Source organism: Ursus americanus, chromosome 22 (assembly GCF_024610735.1).
Source record: "Ursus americanus isolate L20-20 chromosome 22, mUrsAme1.1.p, whole genome shotgun sequence".
NCBI classification, from domain to species: Eukaryota; Metazoa; Chordata; class Mammalia; order Carnivora; family Ursidae; genus Ursus; species Ursus americanus.
Window position 1 is genome coordinate 28,294,443 of NC_142148.1, and position 19,729 is coordinate 28,314,171.

Here is a 19,729-nt window from a genome sequence, read left to right on the forward strand (position 1 = left end):
GTGTGTGTGTGTGTCTACACACATATATATACATATATACATGAGACATATATACATGTATATAGACATATATACATATATAGACATATATACCTATATATGAGACTATTGTATTTTTATAAATTTTTTATAAAAATTTTGTATTTTTATAAAAATATATGAGACTATTTTATTTTTATATACAACAGCAAAGAATTAGAAAATAATTTAATCCCATTTACAATAAAATTACATAAATTATATAAAATTCTTAAGAATAGAGTTAACAACAACAAATATACAAGACTGCTATACCAAAAAATACAAGGCATTTCTGAAAGAAATTAAGAAACCATAAATAAATGGAGAAATACCATGTTCATAGATTAGACAGGGATCAACAAATTATGGCCCAGGGGCAAATCCAGCCTGCTGCTTATTTTTGGAAATAAGATTTTACTGAAACAAAGCCATGCCTATTTATTTCCATATTGTCAGTGGTTGCTTTCACATACTATGGCATAGCTGAGTAGTTGTGAAAGAGACAACATGGCTTGCAAAGCCAAAACTATTATATGGCTCTTTTTTTTAAAGAAAAGATGTTATCTATTTATTTGAGAGAGAGAGTACAAGTTGGGGGAGGGAGAGGGACAAGCAGACTCCGCATTGAACCTGGAGCCCTACTCTGGGCTTGATCTCACAGCCCTGAGATCATGACCCAAGCCGAAATCAGGAGTCTGACGCTCAACTGACTGAGCCACCCAGGCACCCCTACTATATGGCTCTTAATAGAAAATGTTTGCTGGCCCCCAGATTAGAAGACTCAGTATTGTTAACATTTCATTTTAATCTATTTGATCTATAGTTTTAAAACAATCCCAGTCAGACTGTTGCTGAGATCTCTCTGCGCCATAGGATCGGTGGCACGGATGATAATAGAAACTACTCCATTGGTTTGTTATTGGGATAAGGAGGGATGATGCAAAGCAAACGTTTAGCACCACATCTGGCATACGGTAGGTATTCAATAAATCTAAGCTTTTGTTAGCACATGTACCAAAATGGCAATAACAACAAGATGTATCTTCTTAAAGAAAATTATTCTTAGGGTGCCTGAACGGCTCAGTTGGTTGAGCATCAGACTCTTGATTTTGGCTCAGGTCATGATCTTGGGGTCATGGGATTGGGCCTCTCATTGGGTCCCACGTGGGGCTCTGTGCTAAGTGCGGAGTCTGCTTGAGATTCTCTCTCTCCCTCTCCCTCAGCCCCTCCCCCCACTTGTGTGCTCATTCTCTCTCTCTAAAAATAGATGAATAAATCTTTAAAAAAAAAAGAAAAGAAAAAGAAAAAAAGAAAATAATTCCCCATAGGGCAACAGTGCTCGGCACCACCTCCTCTGCATTATTTCATTTATGAAAATATAGTAAGTAGTCATCTCAGGAACCCAACAATGATGGATCCTGTCGGTTCCTGGCCTATCATTGTTCACATCTTATTTCCACACATTAAGGAATCAATAGTGGATGAACAAGAGAGTAACAAAGAAGAAAATATCCATCTGACAAGATTTCTCCGGGTCCTGGCCAACTTTCTCATCATCTGCTGTTTGTGTGGAAGTGGGTACCTCATTTACTTTGTGGTGAAGCGATCCCAGGAATTCTCCAAAATGCAGAATGTCAGCTGGTATGAAAGAAATGAGGTAAAAAGGGCATCTCTGTAGAAATGAATACTGAGGGCAAACGTGGAAATTACACTGGTTCCTATGCAATTCAGCTGAATTATTGAAATCTAGATTATAGGACATGTTTTTAAAAGTGAAATTATATCCCTTTCCAGTTAAGTAGCATGAACGTTTGAACGAAGAGTCACCTCTTATTAGGCTTTTATAGGTTGTTAAAGCTGGATTATAATTAACATGTCAGTCAACTGAATAGTAAGTTATCTTAGCACCAACTATTAAAAAGGTGATCCTTTCTTCACAGCTATACAGTGCCATACATCATAAATCAAGTATCTGTTAATGTGTGGGTGTGATTCTGGGCTCTCTATTCTATTCCATGGGTTTATTTCTCTGTTCCTGCACTAAAAAGTACACTGATAAACTATGGCTTTAAAGTATGTCTTGATATCTAGTAGAGTGAGTTCTCTCATCAAGATCCACAATAAAACTCATTAAAGTTTCATTGTGTTTATATTGAATCCATAAATCTCTTTTGGGAATTTAACATCTTTAGTAGTTGGCAAAATGGCTACAAGTTCCTCCCCTTCTTATATTCCTATATTTCTTTGCAATATGATTTTCTAGCTCCTCTCATGAAGAGGTTGAATCTGTTTCCCTACCCTTGGAATCCAGCTAGGCTTGGCCATTTGAGTTGCTTTAGCTGTGAGACAATAGCAACCATGATATAAGCAGACTTGAAAAATGCTTGTGTATTGGAACTTGCCCTCTTGGAAACCCTGAAACCTCCACCTTGTGAACAGTTCCAGGCTAGCCTGTTGAATGAGGAGAGACACATGGCCCAGTTATCTCATCACTCTACGTGATAGCCAGTCAACTACCAGACATGTGAATGAAGCCATCAACCACAGCTGACCATAGATACATGAATGAATCCACATGAGGCCAGCAAAAGAACCACCTACCTAAGCCCAGAGAAAAAATACTGACCCACAGAATCATGAGCTAAATAAATTAAATAATAAGAAAGAATCTATCTCTTCCCACTAAGCAAAAAAAGATAGAAAAAGAAATGTGCAACTGGTAGGACAAATATAAAGCATAAAATCAGATAGAATTAAGGTCAGTGATTACAATAAATGTAAATGGATTAAAGCTGCAGTTTAAGAGCAATAACAGGGGGGCCTGTGTAGCTCAGTCAATTAAGTGTCTGCCTTCAGCTCAGGTCGTGATCCCAGGGTCCTGGGATCGAGCCCTGAGTCGGGGTCCCCACTCAGCGGGGATCTCCTTCTCCCTCTCCCTCTGTGCTCTCTCTTTCCCTCGCTCTCTCTCTCTAGTAAATAAATAAAATCTTTTTAAAAATAAAGGCAATAATAATCAGAATGAATTTTTTAAAGCTACATGCTATTTACAATTAACTTATCTAAAACATTGGGTCACTAAGCTATAAGGGAGATACAAAAGATGCCTAGGATGGATTCTGCCCTTAAGTGGATTGCAGTTTCCTTCAGAAGAAGACTTGACAAGAATAAATGAACGGACAAACAGCAGTGGGCAGGAATAGTGATCAACTGAGATGTTTTGGGTTACAGAGATGTGGCAGGTGGAGAGTTCTAGGAGAGCTGGAGAGGCAGGGGGATTTTGTGGCAAAGGCAGGAATTAGGCTATGCATTAAACAAACATGTGAAGAAGGGCGGTGGTGGATATAGTGCAGTGATGGCTCTCCAGGTGGGAAGCACTGCATGAACAGGTGTGAGGGTGCTGAGAAGCCAAGCCAACAGTCAGTGTGATAGAGTATAAGGGAGTCAGAACTAGCCCAGAAGAATTGACCCACCTGCACCTTGGTCAGCAGTTCAAGGATTTACTCTCCACTAGATGAGGAGTTTTCACTGAAAAAAGAAAAATATTCTACCAAGGTCAGGTTCAGTTATTAAGTCAGGATTCTCCCAAAATTGGAGCCAAAATTAAGTGCTTACCAGGCTCTGGGCTAGTAGACTTATGTTCACTATCTCTTCTGACTCTCACAACAAGAACTATCATTCCTACTTTACATGTGAAGAAACAAGAAACTCAGAGAAGTTATGTAACTTTTCCTAAATTACAAAGCCAGCAAGTGATAGAGTTGGGGTTCAAACCCAGAGAACTGACTCCAGATGCCATACTCTTAACCACATCCCTCTGCTGTTAGTTCCCTTCTGTGATCTCAGCTTCTTGTCTTCCATGCTCCTGAGATAAGAGCTACCACAGTGACTCCTGCCCAGCTCATGACTTTTACAGAACACAAAGCACTGTTCCATATGTTAGCTCATTTATTTCCCAAAGAAAGTTTGCTATTTGTATCAATACTAATAGCAACAATCATGATGGCAACCAGTCACAGAGTAGTTATGATGTGTGGGATATATGCTGACTGCTCCAGGCATGTTGGCGCCTTAGCCAAGTCACACAGCAAATTGTGGAGACATCTCCAGACGCAGAGGAGGGGGCAAGAAGGAGATGGAGATGCACGGCCCTGGGGAGTACAGAGATGGTGGCCAAGCAAGTGATATTGATGACACAAGTAATCCAGGCTTTCCTGATTTCCTAGGTAGAAATTGTGATGTCCCTGCTTGGAATGTTTTGTCCCCCTTTGTTTGAAACCATCGCCGCCCTGGAGAATTATCACCCACGCATTGGACTGAAGTGGCAGCTGGGACGCATCTTTGCACTCTTCCTGGGGAACCTCTACACGTTTCTCTTGGCCCTGATGGATGATGTTCACCTCAAGGTAAAGACCACAAACTCCCCCAATCCCTGGTGCCCACCAAATTTCCTTTTTCAACTATAATTTCCTTATGCACAATTCTTATTAACTAAAGAAATTTTGGGAAGTTGAGAAAAGTAAAATGAAGAAAAGATATCCCCAGAATCTTATGACCCAAAGACAACCATTGTTAATATTTTGCTGCAGGTTTTTACTCTCTTTTTCTTAGGAAGTCTTTTTTTTATATCATATACATGTCATTTGGTACCCTTCATATTTTATCTGCAGTCTTTCCTATATTGCATCATAGCTGCCATAAATGTTTACCAACCAAATAAGTGTCCATTGACATGACATGTCATGGTTGACACAACCTTCCATCACAGCTCACTAGATGGTTATGGAGCACCCACTATGTTGGAACAAGACGCAGTCCTGTTCCAAGGGTATTCATATCTAGGCTGGGAGACAGACACATTCAGTATAGCATGCTGTGGCATGTGCTTCAGTGGGGACAAGCCCAGGAAAGCATGGCAGTCCATAGGAGGGACTCCAGATCCCCCTCCCCAACCTGGAGAGTCTTACCAGACATTGGAAAAACCAGAGGGAACAGCTGGTGCAAACAAGGAACTGCAGGATGGCAAAGAATGGAGTGGAGGGAGGAAGGGGAAAATGAACCTAAGGGAAGGGTCAGATAACGATGGCCCTCTTCCTCACCCCTTCCTCCTCATTATTGAGCTGCATGAACTTTTACCTGAGTTTAACAGAAAACTATTGGAATATTCTAAACATGGAAGTAACTGGACCTGGTCCTCGCCTACCCCTCCACCTTCATCTCTGGCTTTCCTCCTACCCCAGTGAACTGTTCCACTCTCCTGAGCCTCACATTTCTTCCATGGGACAGAATTTTCTCTTGCCTATCTCCCCACCCTTCTCCCTATGTTTGACTCATTGACTAATCCTCCCAGAGGTTTTGTCTCAGATGTCATTGCCTCCAGGAATTCTCTGTGGCCCCATGGTCTGATGTGGATTTCCTTGGTCCTCAGAGAATATTTCCCATAGATCTTTTCACTCTATTCTATAATTGCCTATATCTCTGTCACCTATTAGACTGTGAACTTTCTGAAGGAAGCCTGCCTCTCTTTTTTCACTCTTATGTCAACACTACCTTACATGCCCAGAATAGACCCTGAAAAACCTTATTCTCGAAGAATGAATGACTGGATGGATGGACAAACAGATAATAACTTAGAAAAGAACTTCATGGAAAAGACCCAAGGACTTCAGCCAAATGCCCCCCTTCTCCTTGTATAGACTGAAAGGATGGGGAGGGCATTTCCGTAGAAACTGCTGAGGGTTAAGGCAGGGGCTAGGTGTAGAGTGGTGGCATATTCTGGCTTTAATTGTTGTTTCCATGGAAACAGTTGAACCCACATCTCCATCTTCCATTCTAGCTTTCTAATGAAGAGACAATAAAGAACATCACGCACTGGACTCTGTTTAACTATTACAACTCCTCGGGTTGGAACGAGAGTGTCCCCCGGCCACCCCTGCACCCTGCAGATGTGCCCCGGGGTTCTTGCTGGGAGACAGCTGTGGGCATTGTGAGTACTTATGCTCTCCTGCAAAAGTGATCCCTGTTCTCCGTTCTTTGTTATTTCTTTTGTGATGTTTCTATTTTTAAGCTACCAAAATGTCATGCCAGTATTTCTTAGGAAACTTCTACCTTTTCTCTTTCCCATTTTTTTCAGCATCTCACATATTTTTCTACATGCTCCATCTATCAGTCTAATACCACTTGGATTCATTTAGAGTCTCACTGCAGATCTCACTGAAAGCCTGAGGTTCTCCACCTCAAAATAAGGAGCAAATACTCCTAAAAATTGGATGCAGGATTTGTGTGCATATATGCATCTGTGCATTTTTGTAAAGAGAATTAGTGGTTTTCATTAGTCTCAAAAACTGACAACTACCACTTCTCTTTATGTAATGTCACCACCATTCCTTTAGCTTGCACAATATGGACTTCAAAGGCTAATGTTCTTTGTCTTCCTAGGCAGAAACTTAAAGTATTCACAGGTAACACGAGGATCACCCACCCTCTCATCCTCAACTCCATCTCCTACACGGGGTTTTCTTTCTTTCTTTTTTTTTTTTTTCTTTTTTTTTTTTTTTAAAGATTTCATTTATTTATTTAACAGAGATAGAGACAGCCAGTGAGAGAGGGAACACAAGCAGGGGGAGTGGGAGAGGAAGGAGCAGGCTCATAGTGGAGGAGCCTGATGTGGGGCTCGAACCCAGAACACCGGGATCACGCCCTGAGCTGAAGGCTGACGCCCAACCGCTGTGCCACCCAGGCGCCCCCGGGGTTTTCTTTCATATGCTGCCACACTGGGATGCAGAATTTGTTACTTCTTCATGGGTTCCCTGAAGAACCCAATCACATAGAGCATCAGACAGCAGTGTTTTTAACTGAGGATGGTGAAGTACAATGAAGGAAGGGATTAATCACACAGTCCATCAAACACTGCCTGTAAATCCACCGGCAGATATTTTCCTGCGGCAGAGTGTCCATCCCACGGGGTCCCAAGGGCCTTTACTCCCCAATTCCTCCATGGAGGGCTCAGACTCACCATTTCTTGTCTCCTCCAGTCCAGATCCCCCTATACTCTTTAAATGCTCCTCCTCATTAATGTACAAAGCAATCCAGCTTCCCTAGCTCCTGCATTTCTAAAGCCATCACTGGGTATAACAGAGAAAGAGTCTTCAAGTCAATAAAACCCACCCTCCTTAGAAGGCAAGAGAGAATTCATTATCTACATGGTTCCTTCGGAATATTCTGCAATAGAATTTCTCATTTCCTGTCTCACACCCTTGGAAGATGTCTCTCTTGCTCTCCTCCCTGAATGTTCATCACTGTTTCCAACACTGATTAAAGCTTGTCTCTTTCTGAACTTGTCAGTAGTGATGGGTTTGAGCTGTTATGTCCTGCTCACCTGTCTCCTCCACCACCTCCACCCCAGGCCCCAGAGCATCACCTTGCACAAAAGTAGAGACCTGATACATGTTGATTTGTCTGTTACTTAGGAGCATTAACTTGAATTCTTATTGAGGAATAATCCTGAAAACTCATCAGCCGTTCATCCAGCAAACATTCATTAATCATCTTGAAATACAAAAATGAATAAAGCAGACCCTGTGCCCCCTAGGAACTCCAGGGCTATTAGATAGATGTCTTTAAGGTTGTGATGATGCCTGGTAGATCTTCTCCATTTTTTTAAATTAATAAATTATATACACTCTATAAAGCAGAGAAAAACTTGGCTTTTGGCTCTTCCACTATATGCCTCATGAAAAAACCTGCATTATTATCTCTGTATAACAAGCCAAAAATCCAATTAGCAGGAGATGAAGAATGCTGGCTCTTGTCCCCAGGGATGATGGTCAGATTCAGTCTTAGCTGGAGGCAGTTACATTTCAGAAGAGATGGAGAAAGCAAGGAGGGAGCCTTCAGATCCTCTCTCTGTGCATTCGTGCTGATAACTACCATAAACTGGGCATTGCCAATGTGCCAGGCAATTTGCATGCATAATCACTAAGCTTCCCAATAACGCTGCAAGGTTGATATCATTATCAGCTTTGAGAGGCTCAGAGATTATTCCAAAGCAATATGATCGGTAACTTGTAGAGCTGGGACCCAAAAATAAGCATTTTCCAAAGCCTGGTGTCCTTTTTCTGCACCATCTCTCTGCCACCAAGAGCCAGCAGGTCACGGAGAAGACTCAGGTGGGTGGGGAAGACGGTGTGTGACTGCAGTCAACTGGGAGAAGTGGGCAAGGTTTGACCCTGACCATGCCCTTTTCCTGTGCTCCGCCTTGCAGGAATTCATGAGGCTGACGGTGTCTGACATGCTGGTAACATACATCACCATCCTGCTGGGGGACTTCCTGCGGGCTTGTTTTGTCCGGTTCATGAACTACTGCTGGTGCTGGGACCTGGAGGCTGGATTTGTAGGTCACGGTTTCAGGAACATCCCGCAGAGAGGCGTCTCAACCATCTTATCTGATATAGTCAGATGTATTCCTGGCATTTGTTTGGATAATTGATGCCAGTCTCTGCTCTGCAAAGTAATGAAGCATTTCATCTGTATTTCCTTTAAGTGTCAGATTTGCCTTCCTAGAGGAAACTCCATTTTTTTTCCCCATATAATTAACAACGTGACCTTCCTATCTGGGAAATGAAGGCATTTGGCCTTGGGAAAGGTAGATCACATACTTCGGTGCTGAGCAGACGGTAGTAGAGAAATGCCAAAGTGGCATCAGCTTTCATTAGGGAAGACAAGACCCCCATCCTTTGGAGTCCACACTGAGCAAGTGATAGGATCGGTAATGGAAGTGGATAAGGCAAAATGGTAGTTCTTTTTTTTTTTTTAAGATTTTATTTATTTATTTGAGAGAGGGAGAGACCACAAGACCGAGCAAGAGGGGTGGGGAGAGAGAGAAGCAGACCCCCCCGCTGAGCAGGGGGCCTGACTCCAGGCTCGATCCCAGGATTCTGGGATCATGACCCAAGTCGAAGGCAGACGCTTAACCCACTGAGCCACCCAGGTGCCCTGGAAATGGTAGTTCTTAATTTTTGAGGCTTTAATGAAATCCTGGAGTGGGAGAGGGCAGATGGGGACGTGAATGTTTTAGGAAGCCTTGGAACCAACCAAGAACACAGTAGCCATTGGTGCTGTCTTCTGGATTATGCTTTGAGAAACCTCTTTGGACTCATTCCCTCCACCTGGGATACTCTACTCCCCCCTCCCACAACCTGGGAAACTGCTCATTCTAAATGTGTGTCATTTCCTCCCTGTGGTGGCCTTCCGTGATATGGCAGAATGTCTGGCCTCATCTGTCCTGTGTGTGTCTCTTCCACAACACCTCACTCACTGACCCTGTTAGTCACTGTTGTTGGGAGGTTGGGGAGCACTTCCCTTTAACTGAGCTCCATATCTTGTTTACCTATGTCATCTTCATCGTGGCCTGCCGTAGGGTACCTGGCCTAGGTAAGGGCTCCAGTAGAGGTTTCTGTCATTTTTTTTCTTTTAGTCACCAGCCATAATTTTACACAAGCTTACTCACCTCCTCCTCACGGTGAGGAAACCGTCATAATCTCGTCTGAGAACAAGGGTGAACGAACCTCATGCTCAGAGAGGATGCCATCTTTAATAGGACAACAGGAGACTGCTAAGATGGCATTGCCCTCAAGTTAATTTATAAGTTCAACAAGATCCCCAAATAATACTAAAGTTCATTCTAAAAATAAACATGTGGAAATAGCCAGGAAGAATTTTAAGACAGCAAAATGAAAGGGACTAGACCTACCATTATATTAAAACATATTATGAAGCTATAATAGTCAAAACTGGCACCAGGGAATAGCCAAAATTATCAATGGAACAGAATAGAAAATCCAGAAATACAATCTATATGAAATAATCTATGCGGAAATTTAGTTTAAGAAAAGGCAGTCTCTCTCAAGGGGCGCCTGGGTGGCACAGCAGGTTAAGCGTCTGCCTTCAGCTCAGGGCGTGATCCCGGCATTATGGGATCGAGCCCCACATCAGGCTCCTCCGCTATGAGCCTGCTTCTTCCTCTCCCACTCCCCCTGCTTGTGTTCCCTCTCTCGCTGGCTGTCTCTCTCTGTCAAATAAATAAATAAAATCTTTAAAAAAAAAAAAAAGAAAAGAAAAGGCAGTCTCTCAACCCAGTGGGAAAGGAAGTATTATATAACAAAGGGTGGAGACAACTGGTTTACCATGGCGGGGGGGGGGGGGGGGGGGGGACTAAATCTCTCACTCATTTCACCAAAATATGTAAATTGTAGGTAAATCAAAGTTTTAAATATTGAAAAATGAAATCATAAATTCTAAAAGAAAGCATATATAAAGCTATAATCTTGGGGTAAGGACAATTTTTCTAACCAGGACACAAAACCCAGCAGATAAGAAGTTTTTTAAAAATATTTTTAAATGTTAAATTTTAAATTCCCAAGGCTTAACCCCCACATATTTGGAATATGCACATTTCCTCCTTTGATCCATGCCTGACCCTCCTTTCTCTCTATCCTAACTTCTTCCTCCTCCTCAGCCCTGTCACCCTTGACCTCCATTTCTGGAGGACAAATGCTGCATAAGGAGCCCTGATTCCCCAGCGCTCACACACTCTGCATTCTTTCAAACAATTGACAAGTCTCCAAAATTCTGAAAATCAGAGTCAGCCTGAAAACATGAATCTGGCTGGGGTCTTTCCTTTCCACGAACTGCTCTCAGACTAGAGGAAGATGAGAAGGAGAAAAGACAAGTGGAGAAGTGGCTTAGTTCTTTTGTTTCCTTTTAAAACTATCTTTTGACTCCTCATTTAATTGTTTGCATTTGGTTATCCATTAGGTTTATTCCTTGATTATAATTTTAAGGTAAATTTCTGATTAGAGCATTGCTAAAATGTTCTCTTAGGGGCCAGGGTCCTCCCAAGAACACACTGTCGGCCTGCAGGTCCTAAATGGTAAAAACTCTCACTTTTTTAATGGAAAAAGTCATTGGAAAAACTTCCAACTTTAAGAATTTCAAAACTTTTCTTGAAAAATGGAAAATGTGTGAAAGAAGCAGAACTGTGAATCCGAGGCTCCTTTCAGGTCACCAGAGCAAGCTCTTTGGGAGTGGCCCTGGCTCAGCCAGTTGGCTGGTAATGGGGGCTGGTTGACGCCTAACAACTTTCTTTCTCTCTGTCTGCCTCCCCCTGCAGCCCTCGTACGCTGAGTTTGATATTAGTGGAAATGTACTCGGTTTGATCTTCAACCAAGGAATGATCTGGTGAGCTATGCATTTTGTCTGGGGACCGCCTCCTCGGGGGAGTCAGAAAACTGGAATCCCAGGCTTGGCCTCCAACTAGCTGGGGGAAGAGGTTGCCCCAATCCTCAGGCCTCTCTGAACTGCCTCCTTTCGGATGACAAACAGAGGGCAGGATAGATGAGAACCAGGACCGTATCTCGCCCACCCATGTGCTGCCACGGACGGAGAGGGAAGGAGAGGGATGGAAGAAGATAGAAGGGGGAAGGAGAAGAAGGAAGGAAAAAGGAAGAAGTAGAGAGGGAAGGAAAGAGGAGGAAAAAGGGAGAAGGAGGAGAAGCAAAGGAGGAAAGGAAAGAAAGAAGAAGGAGGGAGAAAATAGGAAGGAGTGGAGGAGGAAAGGAGTCAAGGGGCTCCCTTGAGGCGGGGGTTAGAAACTAAGGCTGTGTAATTTCAGCCAAAGTCTTTTAAGAGGCCGAGGGCTTGCTGCAACCCAGCTTCTAATTCTCTTCCTTTAAGAACTTCCGATAGTTTTCTGAGCAGCAATGCTGTTTTAGGGGGACCATGGAGAAACAGACAGGAGGCCGAATAATTTGCTAGGTGCCTCGTGGTGAAGTGGTGGTTAAATCCTAGCCAGAACCCAAGCCAGCAGTGCTTGGAGGCCTCCCTCTCCCGAGGAATGGGTGGCTATGGCTTGGTGATAGATGTCCTGCTTAAATGGGAGACCCCTGCCCTTGGGACCTGCAGGGAAAGCAGCTAGGCCTCATGCTCCTAACCCATCGATCCCATTTCCTCCTGTCACCCTTCTCTGGCCTCTCCTGCTGTGGGGCCAACCAGGTGTGTGGTTTCTGCCCTTCCAGGATGGGCTCCTTCTACGCTCCGGGTCTAGTAGGCATCAACGTGCTGCGTCTGCTGACCTCCATGTACTTCCAGTGCTGGGCAGTGATGAGCAGCAACGTCCCCCACGAACGCGTGTTCAAAGCCTCCCGATCCAACAACTTCTATATGGGCCTCCTGCTTCTGGTGCTCTTCCTCAGCCTCCTGCCGGTGGCCTACACCATCATGTCCCTCCCGCCCTCCTTTGATTGCGGGCCATTCAGGTGCACAGTCTTGGTTGCGTGGGAGCAGCTCCTCTCCCAGGGCGGTCTGTTCAGAGAGCACTGGCTCAGAAGTCCTCTTTTAGTGTCACATCAGCCTGCAAAAGGCCGTGGAGCTCTGGGCACATCGTCAGAGCCCTTCAATGGCATTTTCTGCAAGAATGGAAATGTTCTATCGCTGCATGATGCCCTGTGATAGCCACCAGCCACGTGTGGCTCTTAAGCACTTGCAATGAGGACCGAGAAGCTGAATTTCTTTATCTCATTATAATTCATTTTAATTTAAATAAGCACACACGGCTGATGGCTACCATATTGGACAGCGCAGCTCTGATCTTTTAACATGTGGATAACCTAGTGCCCTGGATTACCTTAGCATGGGATGGGTAACGGGGGGGATATTCTGAAGATGAAATAACCATACATTTGTCAGTGCCAATCACATGGGAAGTAGTGACTGAGACTCTTGACTGGGTCCCATGCTCTGCAGAGCATTTGTCAGCACTGTGGGTTCAGGGTATAAGTCAGACTAGTTCAGGAGACTGGGCATTGTATAAAGAAATCAATAATGGTGTAAGGAGGAGGTACACTGAGGAATAATATGCATCTGCTGCTCTCTTTCCCAAGCGTGAGACCCTCTGGAAACAAAGCCACCTCTCTACTCTGTAAGAAGGAGTTCTGTGGCTCAGGCAGTTTGGAGCATGCTGCCGCTTGTATCCGCCACCTTCTCACTTAGAAATGCTCAAGGCGCACTCTTTATTAATGGATCAGAAGAATCGGGCAATAAGATAATGTGTGCAAGCCAGCGTTTCCATCCTCCTTGACCACAGACTCTCCCTTTATTGTAACATGCATCCAGGGCCGGGAGCAGGGTGAGGCTGGTGAAGCACTGACTCTGTGCCCTCACAACCCTACGAGTGAGTAGCTCCCAGGGCCTCACCCAGCTCACTCTAGTCCTGGCTCTGTGCCTACCATCGTGGATCAACACACGGGGAAACGCTGATCTGGTACTTTCCCATTTAGGAGGGACTTACCTAGATAAAGCCTGTGGTCGGTGCCCCCCCCCCATGTGCTGTGGTGTTCAGAGACGTTAGTGGAGTGCTCGTGGCAATGAGATCTGGCTGCACGGGGGTTTAGATGGAAGGAACTGGGGTGGGGGTCACCTAAATCTACAGAAGAAGAATGTACTGAGCTGTAGAAGGCCTGGGATGCCAGGCTGAAGGGAGAGCCACATGATAGAAATGGTTAAAGCCTCTCTTGACTTCTTCCTAAGCAGGGTTTGGAGGGCTGAGCTCTGGGTGCAAATGCCGGTGCCCCTTTGCTCGGGCTGCCTACCTGCCCCCAGAGAGGAGGCCCATGAGCAGGCCTGAGCCATGCCTGGCCCTCACCATCTGCCCCGCCCTGGCTTCATTTGCTACCCTGAGAGGCCCTGACGGCCAACAGCCAGAGAGCAGGGAAAGGAACCTGAAAACGGAACTCAGAAGGAAACATGGCTGCCACTGCCTTCCTGTCACCGTTCTGATCAAAACTCACCAACAGCTAGAAGTTCATTCCTCAGATATTTTTACAGCTGTTCTCTCTCTAACTTGCTTCAGGTGTTTTCTCAGAGGTCACCTTCTCAGCGAGACCTTCCCTGGAGAACCTAACTAAGATGTCACACACACACACACACACACACACACACACACACACACAGATTTCTTAGTGTGTCTGCTTAGTACATCTCCTTATCAACATCTAGCATGCCAGGCGTTTTGTTTATTTATCGTGTTTGTTGTCTGTCTCCTTCACAGGACATAAGCTCCTTGAGGGTGTGATTTTTGGTTCCTTTCTCACTGCTTTATACCCAGTGTCCAGAATAGAACACCTGGTGTATGGTCAGTGCTCAAACTAGACCCTTCACATCGCAAAAATTCACTTTTACAGGGAGAAACAGGGTTTCAACCAGATCCAGACCGACAACGGAACTGGATGAGATGGGCAACATTGCATAACGTAGAGTTTTCATAAACAAAGTTTAATTGGAGCACAGCCACACACCCACTTGCTTACATATAATCTAATCTGTGGCTGCTTTCTCACTACAACAGCACAATGGAGTTGTTCCAGCAGAGACCATCTGGTTCCCAAAGCCTAACATCTTTATTATCAGCTCTTTCCAGAAAAAAATTCTCCCCCTGACTCAGAGCATAGACTCTAGCTGGAGTCAGCTCGGTCCTTTGTCAGCTGGGTCATCTCGAGAAGTTATTTAACTCCCTACGCCACAAGTTAATTGCCTACAACATGGGAATATTTGTAGTGCCTCTGTCATAGTGTTGTTATGAGGATTTAGTGTATGCTTTGCAAAGTACTTAAAGGAGGGTGCTAATTTCCACGGTAAGGCATATACACGAGTTTGTGAAGCTGAGCCCTGCCCAAGCTGGGGGTAGCTGGTACTTCCAACAAGGCTATGAAGTTGGAAGCATTATCTACACCAGGGCTCAGCTACATTTTTCCGGCAATAGCCTGATGGTAAATATTTTCAGCTTTGGGAATCAGGAGAAAAAATCAAGAATATTATGTAAATACTTATATAATTAGAGAAACAAATGGCCACAAAGTTTTTATTATTGACAAAATTCGAGATATGATAACAATAGAGTACAATTTTTTGTAATAGAGGTCTACCAATGAAAAGAATGGAGTTCTTGGGGGGAAGGCGGTGATAATATCTCACATAACAGGGCCTCAGAGTTACTGTTCTCTGTCATCAAATATCAATTTTACTGCTCAGAATGCCACCTTTGCTACCTGGATCCATCATTGTACCAGACGCGACAACACATCTCCTACCGTAGAAGAAACATTCCCATAAAACTTAACTACTGCTAAGCCATTGAACTGCTGTGCAGTGGGGCAAGTCAGAATCCTCGGCTTCTATTTCTGACAAAATGTACAGATCAGAAAATGATTAAGTTATGAGAACAAATCAAATTCACCATTGACACTATCGAGTGTAATTCCATGTGATAGATTCAAATATTTTCTGCAAATTACCTACTGATGAGTAAGACAGTGAATAACCAACCATAGTCTGTCCACACCTGAAATTTCACAAGCTTCATAAATTTGTCCAGCTAAGCCTTCTTCTTTTTTTTTTTTTTTAAAGATTTTATGTATTTATTCGACAGGATAGAGACAGCCAGTGAGAGAGGGAACACAAGCAGGGGGAGTGGGAGAGGAAGAAGCAGGCTCATAGCGGAGGAGCCTGATGTGGAGCTCGATCCCTTAACGCCAGGATCACGCCCTGAGCTGAAGGCAGACGCTTAACCGCTGTGCCACCCAGGCGCCCCACAAGTATTTTCCTTTTTTTTTTTTTTTAAAGATTTTATTTATTTATTCGACAGAGATAGAGACAGCCAGCGAGAGAGGGAACACAAGCAGGGGGAGTGGGAGAGGAAGAAGCAGGCTCATAGCGGAGGAGCCTGATGTGGAGCTCGATCCCTTAACGCCAGGATCACGCCCTGAGCTGAAGGCAGACGCTTAACCGCTGTGCCACCCAGGCGCCCCTAAGCCTTCTTCTGCCCTGTATATATTTTGACCATTGTCAACTGTAGCATATCATAGCAGATCCCCCTTCCCTTCAGGTGTACTGAATTCCATTCCATTCGGTTGCACTGAATTAATGTATTCTCAACTCTTTGAGAAAATTTCACCCGTATTTGTTCCCCACGGTACATTCATAGAAATCAGTTCTTCAGTCACTTCCAACTTGGCATGAACTCCTCAAATAAGCAACTGAGCAGCATCAGTAACATCTACTGACTCATCAAGAGCCAAGGAAAACCACTTGACATCATTGGCCTCCCTTTGAATACAACATTGTTCTCAATGTCCTCAACTCTTCAAGCAGTTGCTTTTGCCCGAAATTGTACAAGTCTCAAGCAAGTTTATTTTCTCCGGATGCGTTTCTTCAGCCCCTGCAATCAAACACAATTTAATTACTTCACCACTGGTCAGTGAGGAACATGATTTTGGAAAGGGGAGGAAAGGGGAGTCCTTGCTATATAGAGAACAAGAAGCTCAGCTGAACGATGTCCTACAGGTGTATGGAAATCTGAATCTGTAAATCATGAACTTGGGTGTTTGGCTAAGGGGATTTCTAAGCAAAGTATTGAAAGTGCAACCTGTTTTCTTCCTGCTGCTTAGACTAGGATGTGAGAGGAAAGAGACAAATTGAGAAAAGAACTGATAAGCCAAAAGGAACCAGAACTGGATGATTTGGGAAATTCTCAGCCTGTCCAGATTGCAAAAGACACTAAAAACAGACTCACTGTCAAGAAAACATGCTCTAAAGAGAAAACCAAGGGGCAGGCTGGAAAATTTTTTGCTAGTGCCTCTGAAGGATCAAAAAACCTGAATATTCAGGATGCATGGCTCAGTCGGTTAAGCGTCTGCCTTTGGCTCAGGCCATGATCCCAAGGGCCTGGGATCGAGTCCTGCATCGGGCTCCTTGCTCAGCTGGGAGCCTGTTTCTCCCTCTGCCTGCCTTTTTCTCTCTGACAAATAAATAAATAAAATCTTAAAAAAAAAACCTGAATATTCATTCACGTGGAGGATTTTCTTAAGCTCGTAACTGGGATCCTCTCAACCATCACAGCAGAAGGCAAACATAGAGATAGAATTCTCCAGGAAAGATCTGCGTGGGACCCTCTTATCTAATGGACTGAATTCCCATGGCATACATGGAAGACCCCCCCAGGTATTTAAGAATGTCGCATGAGCAGTAACACTGCCAGGTTTTACTGTTAGCTTATGGCTGCCCCACCATTGTATTTTGGGAGTAAATAACTTGTTTTCTAGTTTCATGAGTCCATGGAGAGAGAAGAATTTTGCCCCAAGATGGATCAGACCCAGAGTCTCACCCACACGTGATTTAGATGGTGAGATTTTGGACTTTGGTGCTGATGATATTTAGATGAGATTTTGGACTGTGGGTTGATGCTCTAATGGGTTGCAACTTTGGGGGATGCAGGGATGGTGGTGAATGTATTTTGCAGGTGGGAAGAATGTGAATCTTCGAGAACCTGAGAGCATATGGTGATGGGCTGAATAATGGCTCCCAGAGATACTTACATCCTAATCCCTGTGGATGTTACTTTATACAGCAAAAGGGCCTTTGCCAATGTGATTAAATTAAGGATCTTGAGGGGCACCTGGGTAGCGCAGTCGTTAAAGCGTCTGCCTTCAGCTCAGGGCGTGATCCTGGCGTTCCGGGATCGAGTCCCACATCGGGCTCCTCCATTGGGAGCCTGCTTCTTCCTCTCCCACTCCCCCTGCTGTGTTCCCTCTCTCGCTGGCTGTCTCTCTGTCACATAAATAAATAAAATCTTTAAAAAAAAATAAATAAGGATCTTGAGATGGAGAGATTATCCTGGATTATCCAAGTGAGCCCTAAACCACCCAAGTGTCCTTCTAAGAGGGAGGCACAGGGAGATTTGACTACAGAAGAACAGAAAGTGATGTGACCACGGAAGGAGAGATTTGAAGATTCTATGCTGCCAACTTTGAAGACGGAGGAAGCGGCCATGAGCCAAGGAATGCAAGGAATAAAGCACTAGATGCTGAAAAAGAAAGCAAGGAAACATCTAGAGCGTCCCCCTGAAGGGAGTGCAGCCCTGCCAACACCTTGATGTCAGCCCAGTGAAACACATCAGACTTTTGGCGTGCAGAGCTATAAGAGAACAAATTGGTATTGTTTGAAGTCACCTGTGTAGCAATTTGTTATAACACCCACTGGAAACTAATACATCACCTAATACATCATGATTCAAGGACAAAATAACCCATACTTAACTGAGACTTAAAAGCATAACAGGTGAAATTCACTTTTCTTGTTTTTACTTGACATGTCGACACTGATAATAATAAAAAAAGAATTAATTAAATGTCACAACATGGTGATACGCATGGCACTTAAAAGAGCTAAGCACTGAGATGGCCCCCCACGGTCTCTGACACAACTATTTCTCGTCGGCCACTAGAGCGCAAAAACAACCACAGACCGTATATACATAAATAGGCATGGCTGTGTTCCATTAATAATTTACTTAGCGACACAGAAGTTTGAATTTCCTCCTTCAATTTTTATATATCACAAAATATTCTTCTTTTTTTTCCCCACCCACTGAAATACATAAAAACCATTCTTCATTTTCAGGCCATAGGAAAACAAGTCACAAACCAAAGCTGGCCCATGGGCCGTTATTTGCCAATCCTTGATCAGTACTTTACAGAAGAGAAAAATGAAGCTTCTGGCTGCAACATTTTGGAAGGCACTTATCGTTTGATGGCCCCATACACAGTGTTTTATATAAATTTGTATCTACACCCTCTAAACAATCCTCTGAGGCAAATATAATTATTATCCTTATAATACCATGTTATACTATATCATTATTATGCTATATTATACAGATAAGGAAACTAGGGCAGAGAAATTTTCAGTATCTTGGCCAAAGATATCAAACCTCTGCAACACTGTCCAATAGAATTTTCTATGTGATGAAAAAATTCCATATCTGCTCTTCAAAAATAGGAGCTACTAGCCGCATAGTTACTGAGCACTTGAAATGTGAGAGTAAAACACTGAATTTTTAATTTTGCTTAATTTTTAAATCGATTTTTATTTTATTTTTAATAGCTACACTGGACAAGAGAGCTGTAATGGGGAGAGCGAGGGAACGGATAGAAACAGGTGGAGAGAGAATAAGTAAATTATCCACTGTGCCCCACAGCTAAATGATGAAGCAGCAAGGATTTGAACCAGGAATTTCAAGCCCTAACGTCCATTTCTTGGCCCTGAAACTACCAACCAAAGCCCTCAGGGGACCATAGTCTCTGGGCAGGCATTTGTGGAAGTCAGCCTACGTAATGGTTCTTGAGTAGTTGAAGAAAATCAAAATTTCCGCTGCGACCTGTCCAGGAGCCTGTCCTGGGTGATCCGATCTCCTGAAACTATCGTTTGAAGACGAATTATAGGTATTTTTGAGCAGCCCCATGAAGTTGTCTCCCACATAAGCCTCTGGAGAACTCTTCCCTTCCACGGGGGCCCAGAGGGAGCTCCACGTTGATCTGATAGCCACCTGGCTGGCCATTTTCTCCCAGGACAGCAGAGGAGAAAACCCATTTTCATCTTGTTGAGGAAGGTGTCAGACCCAGGAGACCGATGTAGGCTGAGAAGTTCTGAGGTACCGAGGACATGACCCCGGGGGGCTGACCAGCTATGAGACAGCCCCTCGTGGCGCATGTTTGATGCGCAGTTCCTTTGGAACAGAGCTCTGGTTCTTCCAGAAAAGCAGGGGTGAGTGGCAGCTTGGGACTCACGGGGACGCGGGCGCAGTTGTGTGTGCCACACGAGC

At 44.0% G+C, this 19,729-nt stretch overlaps 1 protein-coding gene across 1 annotated transcript in view; it reads left to right on the forward strand.

Annotated features, from left to right (window-relative positions):
• Positions 1 to 19,729, forward strand: part of TMC2 (transmembrane channel like 2) — a 53,398-nt gene that overhangs the window by 26,679 nt on the left and 6,990 nt on the right. Inside the window, exons 9-14 of the mRNA XM_087853918.1 lie at positions 1,490 to 1,678; positions 4,245 to 4,424; positions 5,855 to 6,004; positions 8,282 to 8,410; positions 11,189 to 11,256; positions 12,093 to 12,332. Of these exons, the coding sequence (XP_087710044.1) occupies positions 1,490 to 1,678; positions 4,245 to 4,424; positions 5,855 to 6,004; positions 8,282 to 8,410; positions 11,189 to 11,256; positions 12,093 to 12,332 (956 nt within the window). The remainder of the gene's footprint in view (positions 1 to 1,489; positions 1,679 to 4,244; positions 4,425 to 5,854; positions 6,005 to 8,281; positions 8,411 to 11,188; positions 11,257 to 12,092; positions 12,333 to 19,729) is intronic.